This window comes from Lithobates pipiens, unplaced genomic scaffold, assembly GCF_037356315.1.
Source record: "Lithobates pipiens isolate NorthernLeopardFrog02 unplaced genomic scaffold, aLitPip1_a1.2 Scaffold_18, whole genome shotgun sequence".
NCBI lineage: Eukaryota > Metazoa > Chordata > Amphibia > Anura > Ranidae > Lithobates > Lithobates pipiens.
Genome location: NW_027507758.1, coordinates 420,977,181 through 420,994,117, shown reverse-complemented (window position 1 = coordinate 420,994,117; position 16,937 = coordinate 420,977,181). Strand labels below are relative to the sequence as shown.

Below are 16,937 nucleotides of genomic sequence, written 5' to 3'. Positions count from 1 at the left end.
ACAGAGCAGCGGACAGACATTTTGGGCCACCTCCAACTGAAAAAATTATGAGAGTGGAGGAAATAGGAGGATTAGCTACAAAAAAGAAAATAAAAGTAAGCCCACTTTTCGCGGGCATGCTGCAAAGTGGCCACAGTTAGAAGTGGCCATGAAAGAATGGATCACACATCATCGGAATAAGGGCTTCTCAGTCTCTACAAAAATGATAATCTATGAAGCCAAATGCCTTGTTGTAGAGAAAGGCATTCAGGATTTTACTGGATCACCATCATGGTGCTACAGATTTATGAGGGGATATGACCTTGTTATGCGCACCAAAACTAGAATTGCGCAAAAAATGCCAAAAGAATATGAATCTAAGATTCTGTCTTTTCATAAATTTGTGATTGATGCTAGAAACAAAAATGGTTTTGAAATTGGCCAGATTGGGAGTATGGATGAAGTTCCACTTACCTTTGATGTGCCATCTAAAGGAATGTTGATCTGAAAGGTGCCAAAACCATAACTGTGAAAACCTCAGGACATGCTGTGCAGATGGCACCAAATTGCCACCCATGCTAATTTTCAAAAGGAAAACATTTCCAAAAGAAGTGATTCCACGAGGAGTTCTTGTACATGTTCATAAAAAAAGGATGGATGGACGAAAATGGAATGAGAGTATGGGTTGAAAAAGTGTGGTCCAAACGTCCTGGAGGGAGTTTAGAGCACATATTAGCAAAACTACAAAAAAGTGCTTTAAAGAAGTGAAGACCCATCTAGCAAGTGAAGACCTGGGGGTCTTACCCTCCAGTTGCAACCTCTCGGTGTTTCCATCAACAAACCATTTAAAGTCTTTATGTGAGAAGAGTGGAACAAATGGATGGCTGCTGGTAATCATGATCTGACGCCTACTGGACAAATGAAGAGGCCCACTATCACTGAAGTTTGTGAATGGGTAAAAACATCATGGCGCTCAGTGAAGGAGGAAATCGATGTATAGTCATTCAAAAAATGTGGCATTAGCAATGCCTTAGATGGAACTGAAGATTGTATTGTATATGAAGATAGCGAAGAAAGTAATGTCAGTGATTGTGAGCAGCTGAGCTTCATAAATTCTGACATTAGTGATGATGAGTTCTTGGGTTTCCCAGAAAACTCGAAGAGTACTTGAACCTTAAAGTCTCTCCTCATTTGTTAAAGCGGGAGTCCACCGGGACTCCTTTTTTTTTTTTTTTTTTTAAAAGCCAGCAGCTACAAATACTGCAGCTGCTGACTTTTAAATAGTGACACTTACCTGTCCAGCGCGCCCGCGATGTCGGCACCCGAAGCCGATCGCTCGCTCGGCTGCCGGGTCCCGCCGCCATCTTGGGTATGGGAATCAGGAAATGGAGCCTTTCGGCTTCATTTCCCGGTTCCCTACTGCGCATGCGCGAGCCGCGCGGCGCAATCCGGACGGTCCCCGCTGCCTCTGGGAGCTGTGTGTTTCCCAGCAGGCAGCGGGGCACTTGCTGAAGGGGGCGGGCGCTTGCGGAACGTACGCCCCGTTCCGCAGAGAGCTAGCCCCGGAAGTGGGTGCAGTTACCTGGATTATCCAGGTAACTGCACCCCCCTCCCCCCTGAAAGGTGCCGATCATGGCGCCGGAGGGGGGGGGGATTCCGATGAGCGGAGGTCCATTTTAGGGTGGACCTCCGCTTTAATGACAGTGATGATGGTCCTTAATGCCATTGTTGACTGATGTTCACTTTACATGGTTAAAATATTAAAATATTCTGTTATACTTTATTAAATATTTCAGTACACCATTTGGGTCAGAATATTTTTTTCTTGTTTTCCTCCTCTAAAACCTAGATGTGTCTGGTATATATATATATATATATATATATATATATATATATATATGTTACATTCATTCAAGCTGGACTGCTGAAGTAACTATGTATAAAATTTGCATACCCGGAATTCCTCTATCTAGTCTACATTTTTGTAGCAGACAAATATTTATGTGAGAGGGATGATTATAAGAGTGTCTGTTGAAATATCATAGTTATATACATACTAGTAATATACATGCCTACCTGTTCTTACCTGTACACATGCTTTCCTCAGCCACGTCAAACTCATGAGTTGTGTGTTCAGAGACTTGTCGAGAATGGAAGTTATCTTTTACTTCTTTATGGTCAGTTTCCAGAGTGAAAAATCCATTCAGACCTTGGTATTCTGATGCTTGATTGTTTTCTCTAAGGACAACTTTATGAAATTCCTATGATACAAGAAGAACTCTAGTTTTTATGAAAAAAAAATAAAAATGGCTTTGCAAGTTAAAAATATAAAAAGCAGTTCTCACTGCAATACTCGTCTCCTATAGGGTGCAGACCCCTACAGAAAATCCTCTCCGAGACCCAATTAAAAAAAAGTATTGAAACTCATATTTATAAGTAGGGGGGTGCTCTAACTGAGGAGGTCCTCAGCTGTAGGGAAGCTGAACGTCAGGCTTAAGTAGAATTTATCATACAAACCCCCACTCTGTGCTAAACAGTGAGAAAAGCCCAAAGCCAAATATTATATATACCGTGAAAGCTGCCGTAATGACAAACCCTCAACAGATAACATATATAAGGCCATCCTTTATTCTTACAGCACTAAAATCACTCAAATAAAAATATAAATGTGTATAAAGAAATATACAAATAAAAATGAATACACATATTAACCACTTGGGGACTGCCCACCCTCAATGTACTGTGGGCCACTGTAGGCAAAGTGATGTGCTGGTACTCCGCTGCCTACTTCTGGGTTTAGGGCATACAAGCCCTCCACCCCCAGTACCTGCTGTAATTGCACTCAACGGGAACATGTCAGCAAGTCCCAGCCAATGATTCATGCCTGGGATCTGCCGATCGACTGCATGCAATCATAGCCCATACTTCTATGTTGGTAAACTACACAGAGCTCTGTACCGGGGGAAACCATCTGTCAGGGATGAGAAAATGCAGGTAATGAGATAGGTTAGTAAAAGCAGCACACTTTACACACATAACACATAGTTAGGAACACATTTAACTTGTTAATCATCCTAGATGTTAACCCCTTCCCAGCCAGTGTCATTAGTACAGTGACAATGTGTATTAGTGTATAATTTTAGCACTGGTGATGTCAGTGGCAACTAGTCAGTTATTGTCAGATTATCCGCCACACTATTGCAGTCCCATTATATTAGTGGTATAAAATAAAATTAAAAAATGTCAGTATATATACCATAGTTTGCAGGCACTATAACTTTCAAGCAAATCAATTAATATACACTTATTTGGATTTTTTTTTAAATCAAAAACATGTAGCAGAAAACATTTTTGCCAAGATAAAAAAATAAAAGTAAACATTTTTTTTATTTTCAAATTGTCTTTTTTTCGGGGAAAAATAAAAAACCCAGTGGTGAGAAAATACCACCAAAAGAATTCTCTATTTGTGCGAAAAAATGATAAAAAAGTCAGTACTTGCACTCATGCCAAGAATGTCCAATATAAAGAAGTCCAAAAATTCTCCTTCTTTTTAAGAAAGAGTTAATGCTATTCAAGAAGCACCACTTCGCAGCTCTCCATGTCAGTGGGCACCGAGAACTGTAAAACATAAATAAAAAAAAGAGCGCACAGGCTCTGGTGCAAAACCTTTTATCAAATAAAAATTTAAAAATTATATACTGTATGCACTCACAAGCGTAGATGTGTAAAAGCATGTCGCCTACAACAACCATATAGTCCACAGCTCTGTATATCCGATTCCCCCCCGGTGGAGCTCAAGGTGGATGCATGGCAGACCGGATCAGCTGAGTATGTGTGCAGCTGCCGCCTCGCTTCAGGCAGGTTGTTGTTGTGGATGACATGCTTTTACACATCTACGCTTTTGAGTGCATTTATACATTTTTCCAAATTTTTTTATTCAATAAAAGGTTTTTGCACTAGAGCCTGTGCACTCTTCCAATTAAAGTAGATCAGTGCCAAATAGCAAAAAATGGCCTGGTCGTGAAGGGGTAAAATCTTCCAGAGCTCAAGTGGTTAAAACATCCCAAAAGCCATTCAGTGTGAAAATACTAAAAATATACTAAGTAACTTTCGCAGTGTAACTAATATATATCAAAGACTTCATTTAGCCAAATACAATCAATAGAATCTTTAACTTTTTATGTATAAGACTCACCTGGTGGTGTGCTGCACTGTTTGGATCAAGTCACAGTGGAAAATAAAACACAGCATGAAGATAGACTGGGACTGTGGATTGTGTTTGGCAAAATGAACACTTTGTAATATATTAGGTACAATGGGAAAGCTACTTAGTATATTTTGTGTACTTTCACACTTAAAGTGTGACTAAACCCACAACAGTGAAATCAGTCTGCATATGCAGTAAAGCATGCTTGTTATACTCACGGTGGAACCTAAGGGGTTTATTCTCTGCATTGTGTAAAAAAACATGTGATCTTGTATGTACAGATCCCCCTCTTCTTCCACTGACTCCAAAACATGCCTGGATAAGATAGAGCTACTGGAGTCAGTCTGCACATGCTCAGTTTGGTGTGTATTGCTAGAGAGATTTTTTTTCTTGGGAGAGTGCATGTGATGAGCACAGGGCCAATCAGCCCTGTCTAGACAGAGTGTCAGGGGTCCTTGATCCTGATAGGACAGTTCAGTTCAATATGAAACTTCCTCCTACAAGATTTAAGCTGGCACTGATAGACGTCACAAGACTATGTACTACTGATGAGAAAAGTTATTTAGCAGTTTATATTTACTCAAATATTTGTATTTCCATATTCTGTGTACTGTAGGAGACCAGATATAGTGAATGCATTGTCCTGAGTTTAGTAACACTTTAATGGCTTTTGGGATGTTTGATGATAGTCTTTGAATTAATTGTTCATTTACCATATGTCAGGTTTATGTACAAGATATTATGCGATGTTATCCTATAATTGGGATATCAATGTACTTCAGGCTATAGAGTCATGCACTGAGGATTTGTATGTGCTGGCACCCATTCATTTGATGTGCTTTAAGAATAAGGAATAGCCTTATATATGTCACAAGAAGAATTTAAATTGGTTAGATGGTAAAAAAAAATAAAAAAAAGTACAGTATATATAGTATCCCCCCCTACCTTTAGACTCCCCCTTCCCTTAGATTGTAAGCTCCACGAGCAGGGCCCTCCTGTTCCCTCTGTATTGAACTGTACAGTATTGTAATTGTACTGCCCCCCCCCCCCCCACATTGTAAAGCGTTCTTCAAACTGTTGGTGCTATATAAATCCTGTAGAATATTAATAATATGCATATAAAGTGTGTATTATTTCCCTGTAATCCAATGCAGAAAAGTAGTAGCACTATGAGCCAGCTAAGCCTGATATCATTTCATTTGCATTTTACCACTAGGATCTAGCTAAGAACAGAGTGAGCAGTGATGGGTTTTCACAGTGGTCATACTCTTTTCCTGCCTAATTAGAAAGACAGGATTCGTTGTTGTTTTTTTATTTGCCTGGATATGCTGTTGTCAGGACTTCCAGTGTCACAAGATGTTTTTGACTGTTCAGTAGTATGTATTGCACCTACGCATTTAGCTGTTTGCCCGGACTCAGCTTTAATACACATATCACATTCATCTTAATTAAGTTTTTATATAGCAGCAGCAGATATACTTTTTTGACATGATATTCTTGATAACACATTCTTACAATTCCCTGCAGCACTGAACCAACTAAGTATGTAATGTTCCGCCACACTATCCAACCCAGTGGGTCTCCTGGTGCTGAAATTGTACATAACAGAGGTCACACGGAGTAAGACTTGGTGCTCTTTGACAAAACACTTATATGATAGCGGTAATCGATGTCTACATGAAATCTCCTACAAGTGAGATATAATGAACAATGAAACACTCGGGCTCAGAGAAATTAAGGTCACTATTTTATTTGCTGCATGGGCACAGCATTACCATTCCTCCGCTCCAATAAGTATATAAGAGGATGTAAGAATCCGGCAATATTTAGAGTGAAACTATTTGAATATGAATGTAATTTGTCACACACAGACTATCTATAGTGCTGCAGCTGATATCCTTGTCACAGACTGCCATATGTACTCATGTCAATGTTTAAAGAGATGATAAAGACAGAGTTGCTAAACATAAAAAACCCCAACCATTCAAAATATGAAAACATGTCTATTTGAAGTTATGTTTTGTTATATCACATTCACAACGTAATACAACTAGGCACAAAATATACTGCTTTGAAATTTCAGAGCCAACAAATCTTAACCTCACATGCATGCATACATATAATGTATTTATAACCGTACATGTAAAAAGGTTTCAAGATCTTTTCAAACTGACAATGATTCAAGATAACGTATCAAGTCTGCATAGCTGACTTTTAAGTTGGCCATACATGGATCGAAATTCAGCTGGTTCAGCAGGAGTTGTAAGTCTAATAATTGATTTCTGTTCAACCGCCCAGATATCTACCACTCAATCAGAGCCACTGGCTATTGCCATTGGTGCTGATCAGTATATTGTGATGGTGGGGAAGTCCCCCCTGTCAGAATACAAAGGCACAGCAGGGAGGATTCCACCATTCACCTTAAATGTATAGATGGGGGCATTGGGTCATTTTTTTTTTTCATTCAACCTGCTGGATTACTTTTAAGGGCAATAGCAGTGCCTGTTGCACTTGTGAATGACCCCCTAGTTGCATTTGGCAGCAGCACCCTTAGGTCTTGTTCACACGTAAAGTTGGAGTGGTGGTAAAACCCTGCTGATGAGTCACAGTTTTCCCATCCCCCCAATCCCTACCCCCTTTAGGTTTATCCCCCTTTAGATTAACCTGCCAATTGTGACTTATCCACGTAAATGGAGCCACTCTGCAAGTGCCCTGCAACTGCATGCTTCTGTGGGGTCCAAGAAATCAACACGACGCTGCCTGCTTTAACCCCTTGTTTGCTGTCCTGCACAAGGTTGCAGGGCACTTGCAGAGTGGCCTCATTCACTTGAATGGGTCATGCTTAACAGGTGCTACACCCACCAACCATGACAGGGCATACAACTCTTGCTGCGGCTGTGACATTTGTACACCCCTGGCCAATGAAGCTAAAGGAGGTGCGATTGGGGCGGGATTGATAAAAACACATATTAACTAAGGGGCTTTACCACCCCCAAACTGCAGATGAAAATGAACCCTTAGTGCAGTTTACCTGCACTGTGAGTGCAGAACAGTGTATCTGCAACTTTTCTGGGTTAGCTGCACTTTGCCATAGACTTCCATTATATCCTGTAGGTGTAGTGCACTTTCTGGAAGGTCACCAAAACTCCTGCATTCAGTGTACTACACTTGCTGGATATAATAGAAGTCTATGGCTAAGCGCAGCAAACTCACAGGAAAGCTGCAGATACACTGCACCCACAGTGCGGGTAAACCGCAGCACATTAGTGAGAAAGCAGCCCTATACTATTATGCCCAGTGTATCGCTTCGCACTGACCTGAAGATCTTTTTTCCTGCTGCTGGCACCACCCTGGAGACTGCTAGCTGGGATAAGAGGTAGAGTGCAGTTTTTATCATTCAGCATGGGACAGGAGCCGGAACTACAGAGGAGGCATCGGCTTATGTGGCTCTTATGCCCCGTACAAGCGATTGGATTTTCCGACAACAAATGTTGGATGTGAGCTTGTTGTCGGAAAGTCTGACCGTGTGTATGCTCCATCGAACATTTGCTGTCGGAATTTCCGCCCATAAATCTTTGAGAGCAGGTTTGTACACAAGTCTATCGCACAAAAGTTCACGCATGCTCGGAATCAAGCAGAAGGAGCTGCACTGGCTATTGAATTTACTGAAGCTATCCTTTTTCTTGGCTCTTCATACGTCTTGTACGTCACCGCGTTCTCACGTCGGCATTTTGGGCCAACATTTGTGTGACCGTGTGTATGCTAGACAAGTTTGAGCCAACATCCTTCGGAAAAAAATCCACGGTTTTGTTGTCGGAAAATTCGATCTTGTGTACGAAGCATTATCCCTACTACAGCTCCAACTTTACAAGTCAGGGGCGTGTGGTGAGGTGAGTGGTTGGTGAGGCACTGACTACTATCAGAGCTAGTTAAACACAGGTTACATACGCCGTGATCGTTAGAGCGAGAGCAATATTTCTAGTGCTACACCTCTTCTGTAACTCTAAAAAGGTAACCTGTAAAAAAAATTTAAGTGTCACCTATGGAGATCTATAAGTACCAAGGTTTGGCGCTATTCCACAAGTGTGCGCAATTTTAAAGCATGACATGTTAGGTGTCTATTTACTCGGCGTAACATCATCTTTCACATTATACAACAATAAATAAATAAATAAACAAATCTGGCTAATGTTAGTGTTTTTTTTTTTTTATTATTCATGAAACGTTTTTTAACCCAAAAAAACGCATTTAAAATAATTGCTGTGCAAATACCATGTGACATAAAAAGTTGCAATGACCACCATTTTATTCTCTAGGGTGCCTGCTAAAACAATATATATAATATTTGGGGGTTCTGAGTAATGTAAAAATATGATTTTTACATGTAGGAGAAAATTGGCCTGGGTGGCAATGGGTTAGTTACCATAAGTAATATACAAATAATTATTATATATAAAAAATAAATACATATTCCCGTGCTATTAAACAAAAGAACTAATTGCTGCGTGCACCGAAAAGATCAGTCCATAACCACAAAATAAATGATCATACAATAGATGGTGCTGGGCGGTTATGTGAAATAAATAACCAAAACAGATTACTGAAAACAAATGTGACTATGTGCTACATAACCAATATATTTGGACTGAAAGCAATCGCAGTGAAAATAAAACATCCATAAAATGCTAAGTGCTAGAGGTAGCAGTGTGCACATGATACAAGCCACATAGATAAGTAAATAAATATAAAGTGACTTATCCTCTTCTGTGCAAGAAAGTTGTGCAAATAAACACAAATGTGCAAAGTGACTTGTCTATGCAACACACTTCGGTGTAAGATGGCCTCTTACCTTACGGCTATAAGTAACAGTGTATGTGTATAACACTGGGGATCGTGGGTATTCACAATAATAGCTTCTTGTAAGTGAACATCTAGGGAACCATCTTTATCCTGATGAGACGCTCTCAGTATGGTGATGTATATCTGCTCACTTGGAGCCAGTAACGGCAATGGCGTTCCTCTCCCAGTTAATATACATATGTACAGTATGTAGAAAAGATGGGGGGATTACGGATAGCATAGTATATAAATTGAACACTTTAATGTTTAACCACTTATGGACCATCCACCGTTGTATTTTGAAGAGGTATATGGTTGTTATGGCAGCAGCTAGCTGCCATAACCCCTTCTTCAGCAGTCGGTCTGCTTTCAGATAAAAGTGGTTCTGCGGTGGATTCGCCGCAGGATCAGTTTTATCGGGGGTGGGAGAGGGGCCCCCACATCACTTACTGGAGCCACCGCAGTGGCGGAGGTGATTGGGTCCTCTTCTGTGTTAGGTATAAAGCTGAGTGAGGGGAAGATGGCCCCCACCTGGCTCCATACCATTGCACGGCAGAAGCAACATCAAAACGTCACTTCCACCCATAGCGCTTAAAGAAACTTTTTTGACCCCAGATCTCATATTTAAGAGGTCCTGTCATGCTTTTTTTCTATTGCAAGGGATGTTTTAATTTCTTGTAATAGGAATAAAAGTGACACCATTTTTTTTTAAGAACAGTGTAAAAAAATATATATATATATATATATATATATATATATATATATATATATATATATATATATATATATATATATATATATATATAATAAAAAAATAAGAAAAAAATGTTTTAAACTCATCCTGTCCCGCTGAGCTTGCACGCAGAAGCGAACGCATACATGAGTAGCGCCCGCATATGAAAATGCCGTTCAAACCACACAATAATTCTAGCCCTAGACCTCCTCTGTAATTTAAAACATGCAACCTGTAGAATTTTTTAAATGTTGCATATGGGGGTTAAGGGTAAATGTTTGTCACCATTCCACGAGTGGGCTCAACTTTGAAGCGTGACATGTTTGGTATAAATTTACTTGGCGTAACATCATCTTTCAAAATATATTAAACAAATAATAATTGAATTTAAAAAAGTGTATTTTTCCCCCCAAAAAAAGTGCGCTTGAAAGAGTACTGCGCAAATACAGTGTGACAGAAAATATTGCAACGGCCACCATTTTATTCTCTAGGGTGTAAGAAAAAAAAAAAAAAAAAAATATATATATATATATATATATATATATATATATATATATATATATATATATATATATATATATATATATTTGGGGTTCCAAGTAATTATCTAGCAAAACAAATGATTTTAACTTCTAAACAAGTTTGAAAAATAGGCTTAGGGCTGAAGTGGTTAAAAAGCAGCTAAGGTACTCATATCTCAAACACAGGTTAAAATCTATGCACCATGAGCGGCGAGCTCACCGGCTGATGTCACTTCCGGTGCCTGTCTGTCCCAATGCGTATCGTCACGGTCACATGGTCCAAGTCTCCAAGCTGTTCATTGAGCTCAGTGCCTCTGACAAGAAGTGAGAGGCACTGTGAGCTCAGTCTGCTGCACACCGAAACTGACAGCTTGTATTTAAAGTGGCTGCTCTATATGTAGCTTCTGACAGGCTGCGCAAGGAGCCCCGTATCTACGGAACCATAGGTCGTAAGAGACCCAAATTTTTAACAGTGGTGATGTAGGACCTAGGCAACATACACCCCCCCCCCACCCACATTTGTCTCTGTGATTCCAGGTCACTGAGCTATGACCCTTGAAGCTCAATATTTTTTTATTTTTTTTTTATTAAATGTTCATGGCTTACCTCCCTCCCCTGACTGCATGTCCCTGTTACAAGTAGCCCACTGCATTGCACTCTGTTTGATGCTCTGGGATGGCAGGTCAGCAAGCCCAGACCACGATCTACCAGTTACCTGTCTGTGATCTACTGGTTGCTGACCCCTGATCTATGGACTACCTTACTGTAGAGCAATCCTATTACACTGCAGACAGCCTCAGAAAAGCGTCCTGTATCGTAAAATTAATAAACAGTGCAATTCTTGCTATTGGTAGTATTTGTGAAAATAATCTGGAGATAATTTCAAAGGAACATGGACGTTGGAAGGAATGGAACTGTTTGGTTGATTGTTTCCCTATATCTTTGGATGAACCACATTAAAATGTTTAACCACTTGCTTACTGGGCACTTAAACCCCCCTCAGTCCCAGACCAATTTTCAGCTTTCAGCGCTGATGCACTTTGAATGACAATTGCGCGGGCATACAACACTGTACCCAAATGAAATTTTTATCATTTTTTTCCCACAAATAGAGCTTTCTTTTGGTGGTATTTAGTTACAGCTCGGAGTTTTATTTTTTGCTAAACAAACAAAAAAAGATGCAAAAAAAATAATTAAAAAAATCATGTTTTAATAGTTTGTTATAAAATTTTGCAAACGGGTCATTTTTCTCCTTCATTGAAGTGCGCTGATTAGGCGGCACTGATAGGCTGCATTGGTGGGCACTGATGGGCTGCATTGGTGGGCACTGATAGGCTGCATTGGTGGGCACTGATAGGCTGCACTGGTGGGCACTGATAGGCATAGTTAAGGCAGCACCGATGGGCACAGATAAGGCGGCACTGATGGGCAAAGATGGGCACAGATAAGATGGCACGGATGGGTGGCACGGATGGGTGGCACGGATGGGTGGCACGGATGGGCACTGATAGGTACCACTGATAGATGGGACTGATGGGCACTGATAGGTGGCACTGATAGGTGGCACTGCTGGGCACTGATGGGCGGCACTGCTGGGCACTGATGGGCGGCACTGCTGGGCACTGATGGGCGGCACTGGGGTGCAGCACCTTTGAGGCAGATTGTGGGCACTGTGGGTGGCACTGCTGGGTGGCACTGTGGGCACTGCTGGGTGGCACTATGGGCACTGCTGGGTGGCACTGACGGGGGGCACTTACTTTTTATTAGGGTGGCACTGCAGGGGGCAGGTTGGCGCTTGCATTGCTGGCCGTGATAGGGACTTATGTCCCGATCACGGCCGCCGGTGATCGGCTTTTTTTTTTTCTCCTCGCGGAATACTAGCCGATTACCGGCTCCGTTATGTCACCTGATCAGCTGTCATTGGCTGACAGCTGATCACGTGATAAGGGGTCGGGATCGACCCGTGCACGGATCGGTGATCAGGCGAGTCTCATGGACTCGCCGATCACAGAGAACGCCGCGCGCGCCCCTCAGGGGGCGCGCAGGCCGCTCGTACATGGGACTACGTCAATAGACGTAGTCCCGGAAAAGGAGATCCGCGCTGTAGCCGTCATTTGGCTATAGCGCGGATCTCAAGTGGTTAAAAAAAACACCAATGTTACATTACTGATCAGCCATAATATTAAGACCACCGACAGGTAAAGTACATAGCATTGATTATTGTGTTGCAATGGCATCTGAAAGTGGGTGGGATATAATAAGCAGTAAGTGAACATGTTGTCCCTGAAGTTGATGTGTTCAAAACATAAAAAATGGGCAAGCGTAAAGATTTGAGCAAATTTGACAAGAGACAATTTTTAATGGCTAGAGAACTGGGTCAGAGTAACTCCAAAACTGCAGCCCTTTTGGGATGCTCCCAGTCTGCAATTGTCGAGATCTACCAAAAGTGGTCCAAGGAAGGAAAAACGGTGAACCAGCGACAGGATCATGGGTAGTCAAGGCTTATTAATACACATGGACAGTGAAGGCTTGCTCATGTAGTCTAATCCAATAGAAAATATAACGTAGCTCAAATTGCTGAAAAGGGTAATGCTTGTTCTGGCAGAAAGGTGCCAGAACATGCAGTGCATCGCAGTTTGTTGTGTATGGGGATGCATAGCTGCAGACCAGTCAGGGTGCCCATGCTGACCCATGTCCATAGCCAGAAGCACCTACAATGGGCAAATAAGCATCAAAACTGGACCACGGAGCACTGGGAGAAGGTGTGCTGGTCTAATGAATCACCTTTTTTTTTACACGGCGGAGGCAGTGATAGAAATATAGGGGTCCAATAATGTTGAGTATATATATATATATATATATATATATATATATATATATATATATATATATACACACACAAACAGTATCTCACAAAAGTGAGAACACCCCTCACGTTTGTGTTAATATTTTATTATATCTGTTTATGTGGCAACACTGAAGAAATTACAGTTTGATACAATGTAAAGTAGTGAGTGTACAGCTTGTATAACAGTGTCAATTTGCTGTCCCCGCAAAATAACGAACACAGCCATTAATGTCTAAACCGCTGGTAACAAAACCCAAGTGAAAATGTTCAAATTGGGCCCGATTAGCCATTTTCCCACCCCGGTGTCATGTGACTCATTAGTGTTAAAAGGTATTAGGTGTAAACAGGGAGCAGGTGTGTTCAATTTGCTGTTATCACTCTCACTCTTTCATCCTGATCACTAGCAGTTCAACATGGCAAAGAACTCTGTGAGGATCTGAAAAAAAGTTGGCCTAGGCTATAAGGAGATTGCTAAGACCCTGAAACTGAGCTACAGCACGGTGGCCAAGACCATACACAGTGGTTTAACAGGACAGGTTTCACTCAGAACAAGCCTCGCCATGGTCGACCAAAGAGGTTGAGTGCACGTAATCAGCGTCATATCCAGAGGTTGACTTTGAAGGATGCCTCTCTGTAATTGCAAACAGAGGTTTCTGTACCAAATATTTAAGTTCTGCTTTTTTGATGTATCAAATACTTATGTCATGCAATAAAATACAAATGAATTACTTAAAAATCCTACAACGTGATTTTCTGGATTTTTTAGATTCCATTTCTCACAGTTGAAGAGTATCTATGATAAAAATGACAGACCTCTACAGGCTTTGTAAGTAGGAAAACCTGCAAAATCGGCAGTGTATCAAATACTTGTTCTCCCCACGGTGTGTGTATATATATATATATATATATATATATATATATATATATATATATATATACACACACACACACACACATACACACACTGTCATTTCTATGAGCTTATATGCACTTGCATTTCTCTATTCTATAGAAAGCAAAGTTTAAGCTTGTGATGACATTTACCGCCTGATGAAACCGACCATCTACTGTACCTTCCTGATTGATCAAATTATAGACTTTTATGGTCAGAACCAGTTTGAATCAACCACTGTCATGTGGGACTACTACTGGGTTCCCTTTTTCTGTCAGTCACATGATACACCCATTTAACTATTAGCTTGCTATTAAGATATGGAATCTGATTGGACTACAACTATATGACCATGCCTAGATATTATGCATATTCATGATTATAAATTGTTTAGCCTAGAGCTTGTAAGGCAGAAGATGTGTCTTCATTCACTCAGCTCACATGAACTGAGTCTCTGTGTATTGTATCTTCTCCACTGCAGTGAATAAATGCACCTGTTCTTTCATCAATTTGGACTCACTATCTCATCTAGAAGGTCTTGTTTGGAGACTCCCTAATGAAACACTACTAATAACTTGGTGCCAGATACCACAGCATACTTTCAGAGGTCTAGGGGAGTCCACGCCTCAACAGGTCAGTGCTGTTTTGGTGGCATAAAGGGAATCTACTCATAATTAGCTGGGTGGTCATAATGTTAAGGCTGATCAATATATATTTCCATACTTTCTTTACTTCCTCGTTTGGGGAAATCTTCCCAATTAATTCTCGGACATTATTTTAGGTATGTTAAGTTGGATGTCAGAGTTTTCAAGGCAGTCCTTATTACCAAGGTAAAATAAACACATTCCTTAATATGTTAAAGAGTCATGTGAATGTGCATTAAAGTGGTTGTAAAGTGGTTGTAAACCCTGACATATACCCAGTGAAGTGACTGGCCTCAGGTGATACACAGAGATAAAACAAATCCTCCTACATAAGTTGTACCTGTTTGTCTGCAGCTCTCTGTTCTCTTTATCTCTTTAAAGTGCAGAAATACAGCTTGTCTGAGCCTTTAGAAAGCAGGGGGTGTGGAGTTACATTCTGCAGAGCTCAGTGAGGGGAACTCAGAGTAGATTGAAGGGAAGGGGCACACAGGAACAGAGCTGAGATTGTCAATTACAGGCTGTGTGCTGGAGCTTCCTTCCCTGTCACCTTTTTAGGTCTTGATGTCAGGAAAACATATCAGAAGTAACTTATGCAGATAGCAGAGGAACCACAGAAAAAAAGGACACTTAGTGCTCTGGATTGAGACATGTGCATACTATAGAGGGATATGTTTTGTTCATATTTCATGTCACAGGTTTAAAATAATTTTAATCTCACAGCAAAACAGGCAGACTGAACATTTCCTAACAGAAATGTAGTTTTGCTTGTTATTACAAATACATATGCTCAAGCTCCTGGAATTGTTTGGATTATACTTGGAACTAATTCCTCTATTTGCAGCATTATGATAGCTGTGACATTTTGGAACATCCTTCCTTTTCCAAAATACTTGCCTGCTTGTTAATGAAGGTGATCCTCTAATAATTGGCTACCTTCTTAGGCACTTGTCTGTTCAGTGTTCATCCATTGGTTTTAATCACCATGTTGGCTGCTCATTATCCAAGCATTGGCACATCCTACTCTGCTGCATCTTCTAATGTTGCTGGGACTTTTACTTCTTTCACTACTTCTGCTGCCTTCTCTGGGCTTTGCTGATCATATATTGCTCCAACTCCTGCTGTTTCTACTGTTGTGGCCTCATTTGCGAGCTCCCACGCTCAAGGCTACCTTCCTGTGTTTTAGCACGTGCACCATCCATTTATACCCTCAGGAATATTGAGCATGTCAGCGTGCAACAGCATACTGTATGTTCTAATTATCTCAGGTTTCATTTAAAATGCAGCTCATTCAATACTCTGGCTGTCCACTGTAGCATGCAGTTAGAGATACTAATGGTGAACATAGTTCTGTGTTCCTGAGTTTACTGCTTTTGTATTCTGTCTGTCCTATTCCTATTGTGCTTTCTATTAACCCAATCCTTAACCAGCCCTTGCTTTTTGTTCTCAGTATCTTGCGTGTCTTCCTGCATCTCTGGCCAGTTCCCAGAGTCAGAAAATACTCTACCTCTCCCTAACTCTGCTACATATTGTGCTTCAGTTATAGCTTTTCGTTCCTCCTCCACTTACACCTGGTCTTAAGACCTCTGGGTCAAAACTTTTTGATCAAACCTCACTTTTTTCTGACATATTTGCCCACTGCCACAATTCTCTTTTTAAAAACAATTTTAGCTTGTCTGGCCTCACTCACATTACCTTGTTTGCTGCCTCATTAAACAGATAATTTATCACTGTTCTTGGAAGCAAAGAAGTTCCAGACAACACACAGAATGGTGGCTACTAGTGGTGTAGCATCTGGTCTCATTGGTGTCCAAACCCCTACATGATCCTAAAAATCCCACTTTGTCGGGACTATCAATAAAAAAGTCAATACTATAGCAGCCAGCAATAATTTATTGATTACAATTAAAGAGAAAGTAAACTCTGATGGGTTTTACTTCCTATTTTGTTCCCTGCAAAGTAAAAGCACAATGGGCTAGTATGCATAGAATACTAGCCCATTATGTGCCACTTACCTTCAAATGAAGCCCGCAATGTCTACGATACCCATGCTGGTGGCCGGGTCCACCTTCGCCCCTCTTACTTCCGGGGCCGTGGACTCCAGCTCTGTGACTGCGCTGGAGTCGCGTGATGTCACTCCCGTGCATGCGCCCGGAAGCCGTCAGTCACGGCACGGGCCCTGTAGGAATGACACAATCGTGCTCTCTCTTTAGTGCACGTGCGCCAATGATGTCAGCACAAGCGTATATGGCAAATATCTCCTGCAGGTTTCGGAGA

The 16,937-nt window shown here is 41.0% G+C and overlaps 1 protein-coding gene across 1 annotated transcript in view; it reads right to left on the bottom strand.

The window, feature by feature from the left end:
* ZBBX (zinc finger B-box domain containing) overlaps positions 1-16,937 on the bottom strand; it is a 350,269-nt gene that overhangs the window by 91,682 nt on the left and 241,650 nt on the right. Inside the window, exon 16 of the mRNA XM_077488037.1 lies at positions 2,066-2,240. Coding sequence (XP_077344163.1) covers positions 2,066-2,240 — 175 coding nt within the window. The remainder of the gene's footprint in view (positions 1-2,065; positions 2,241-16,937) is intronic.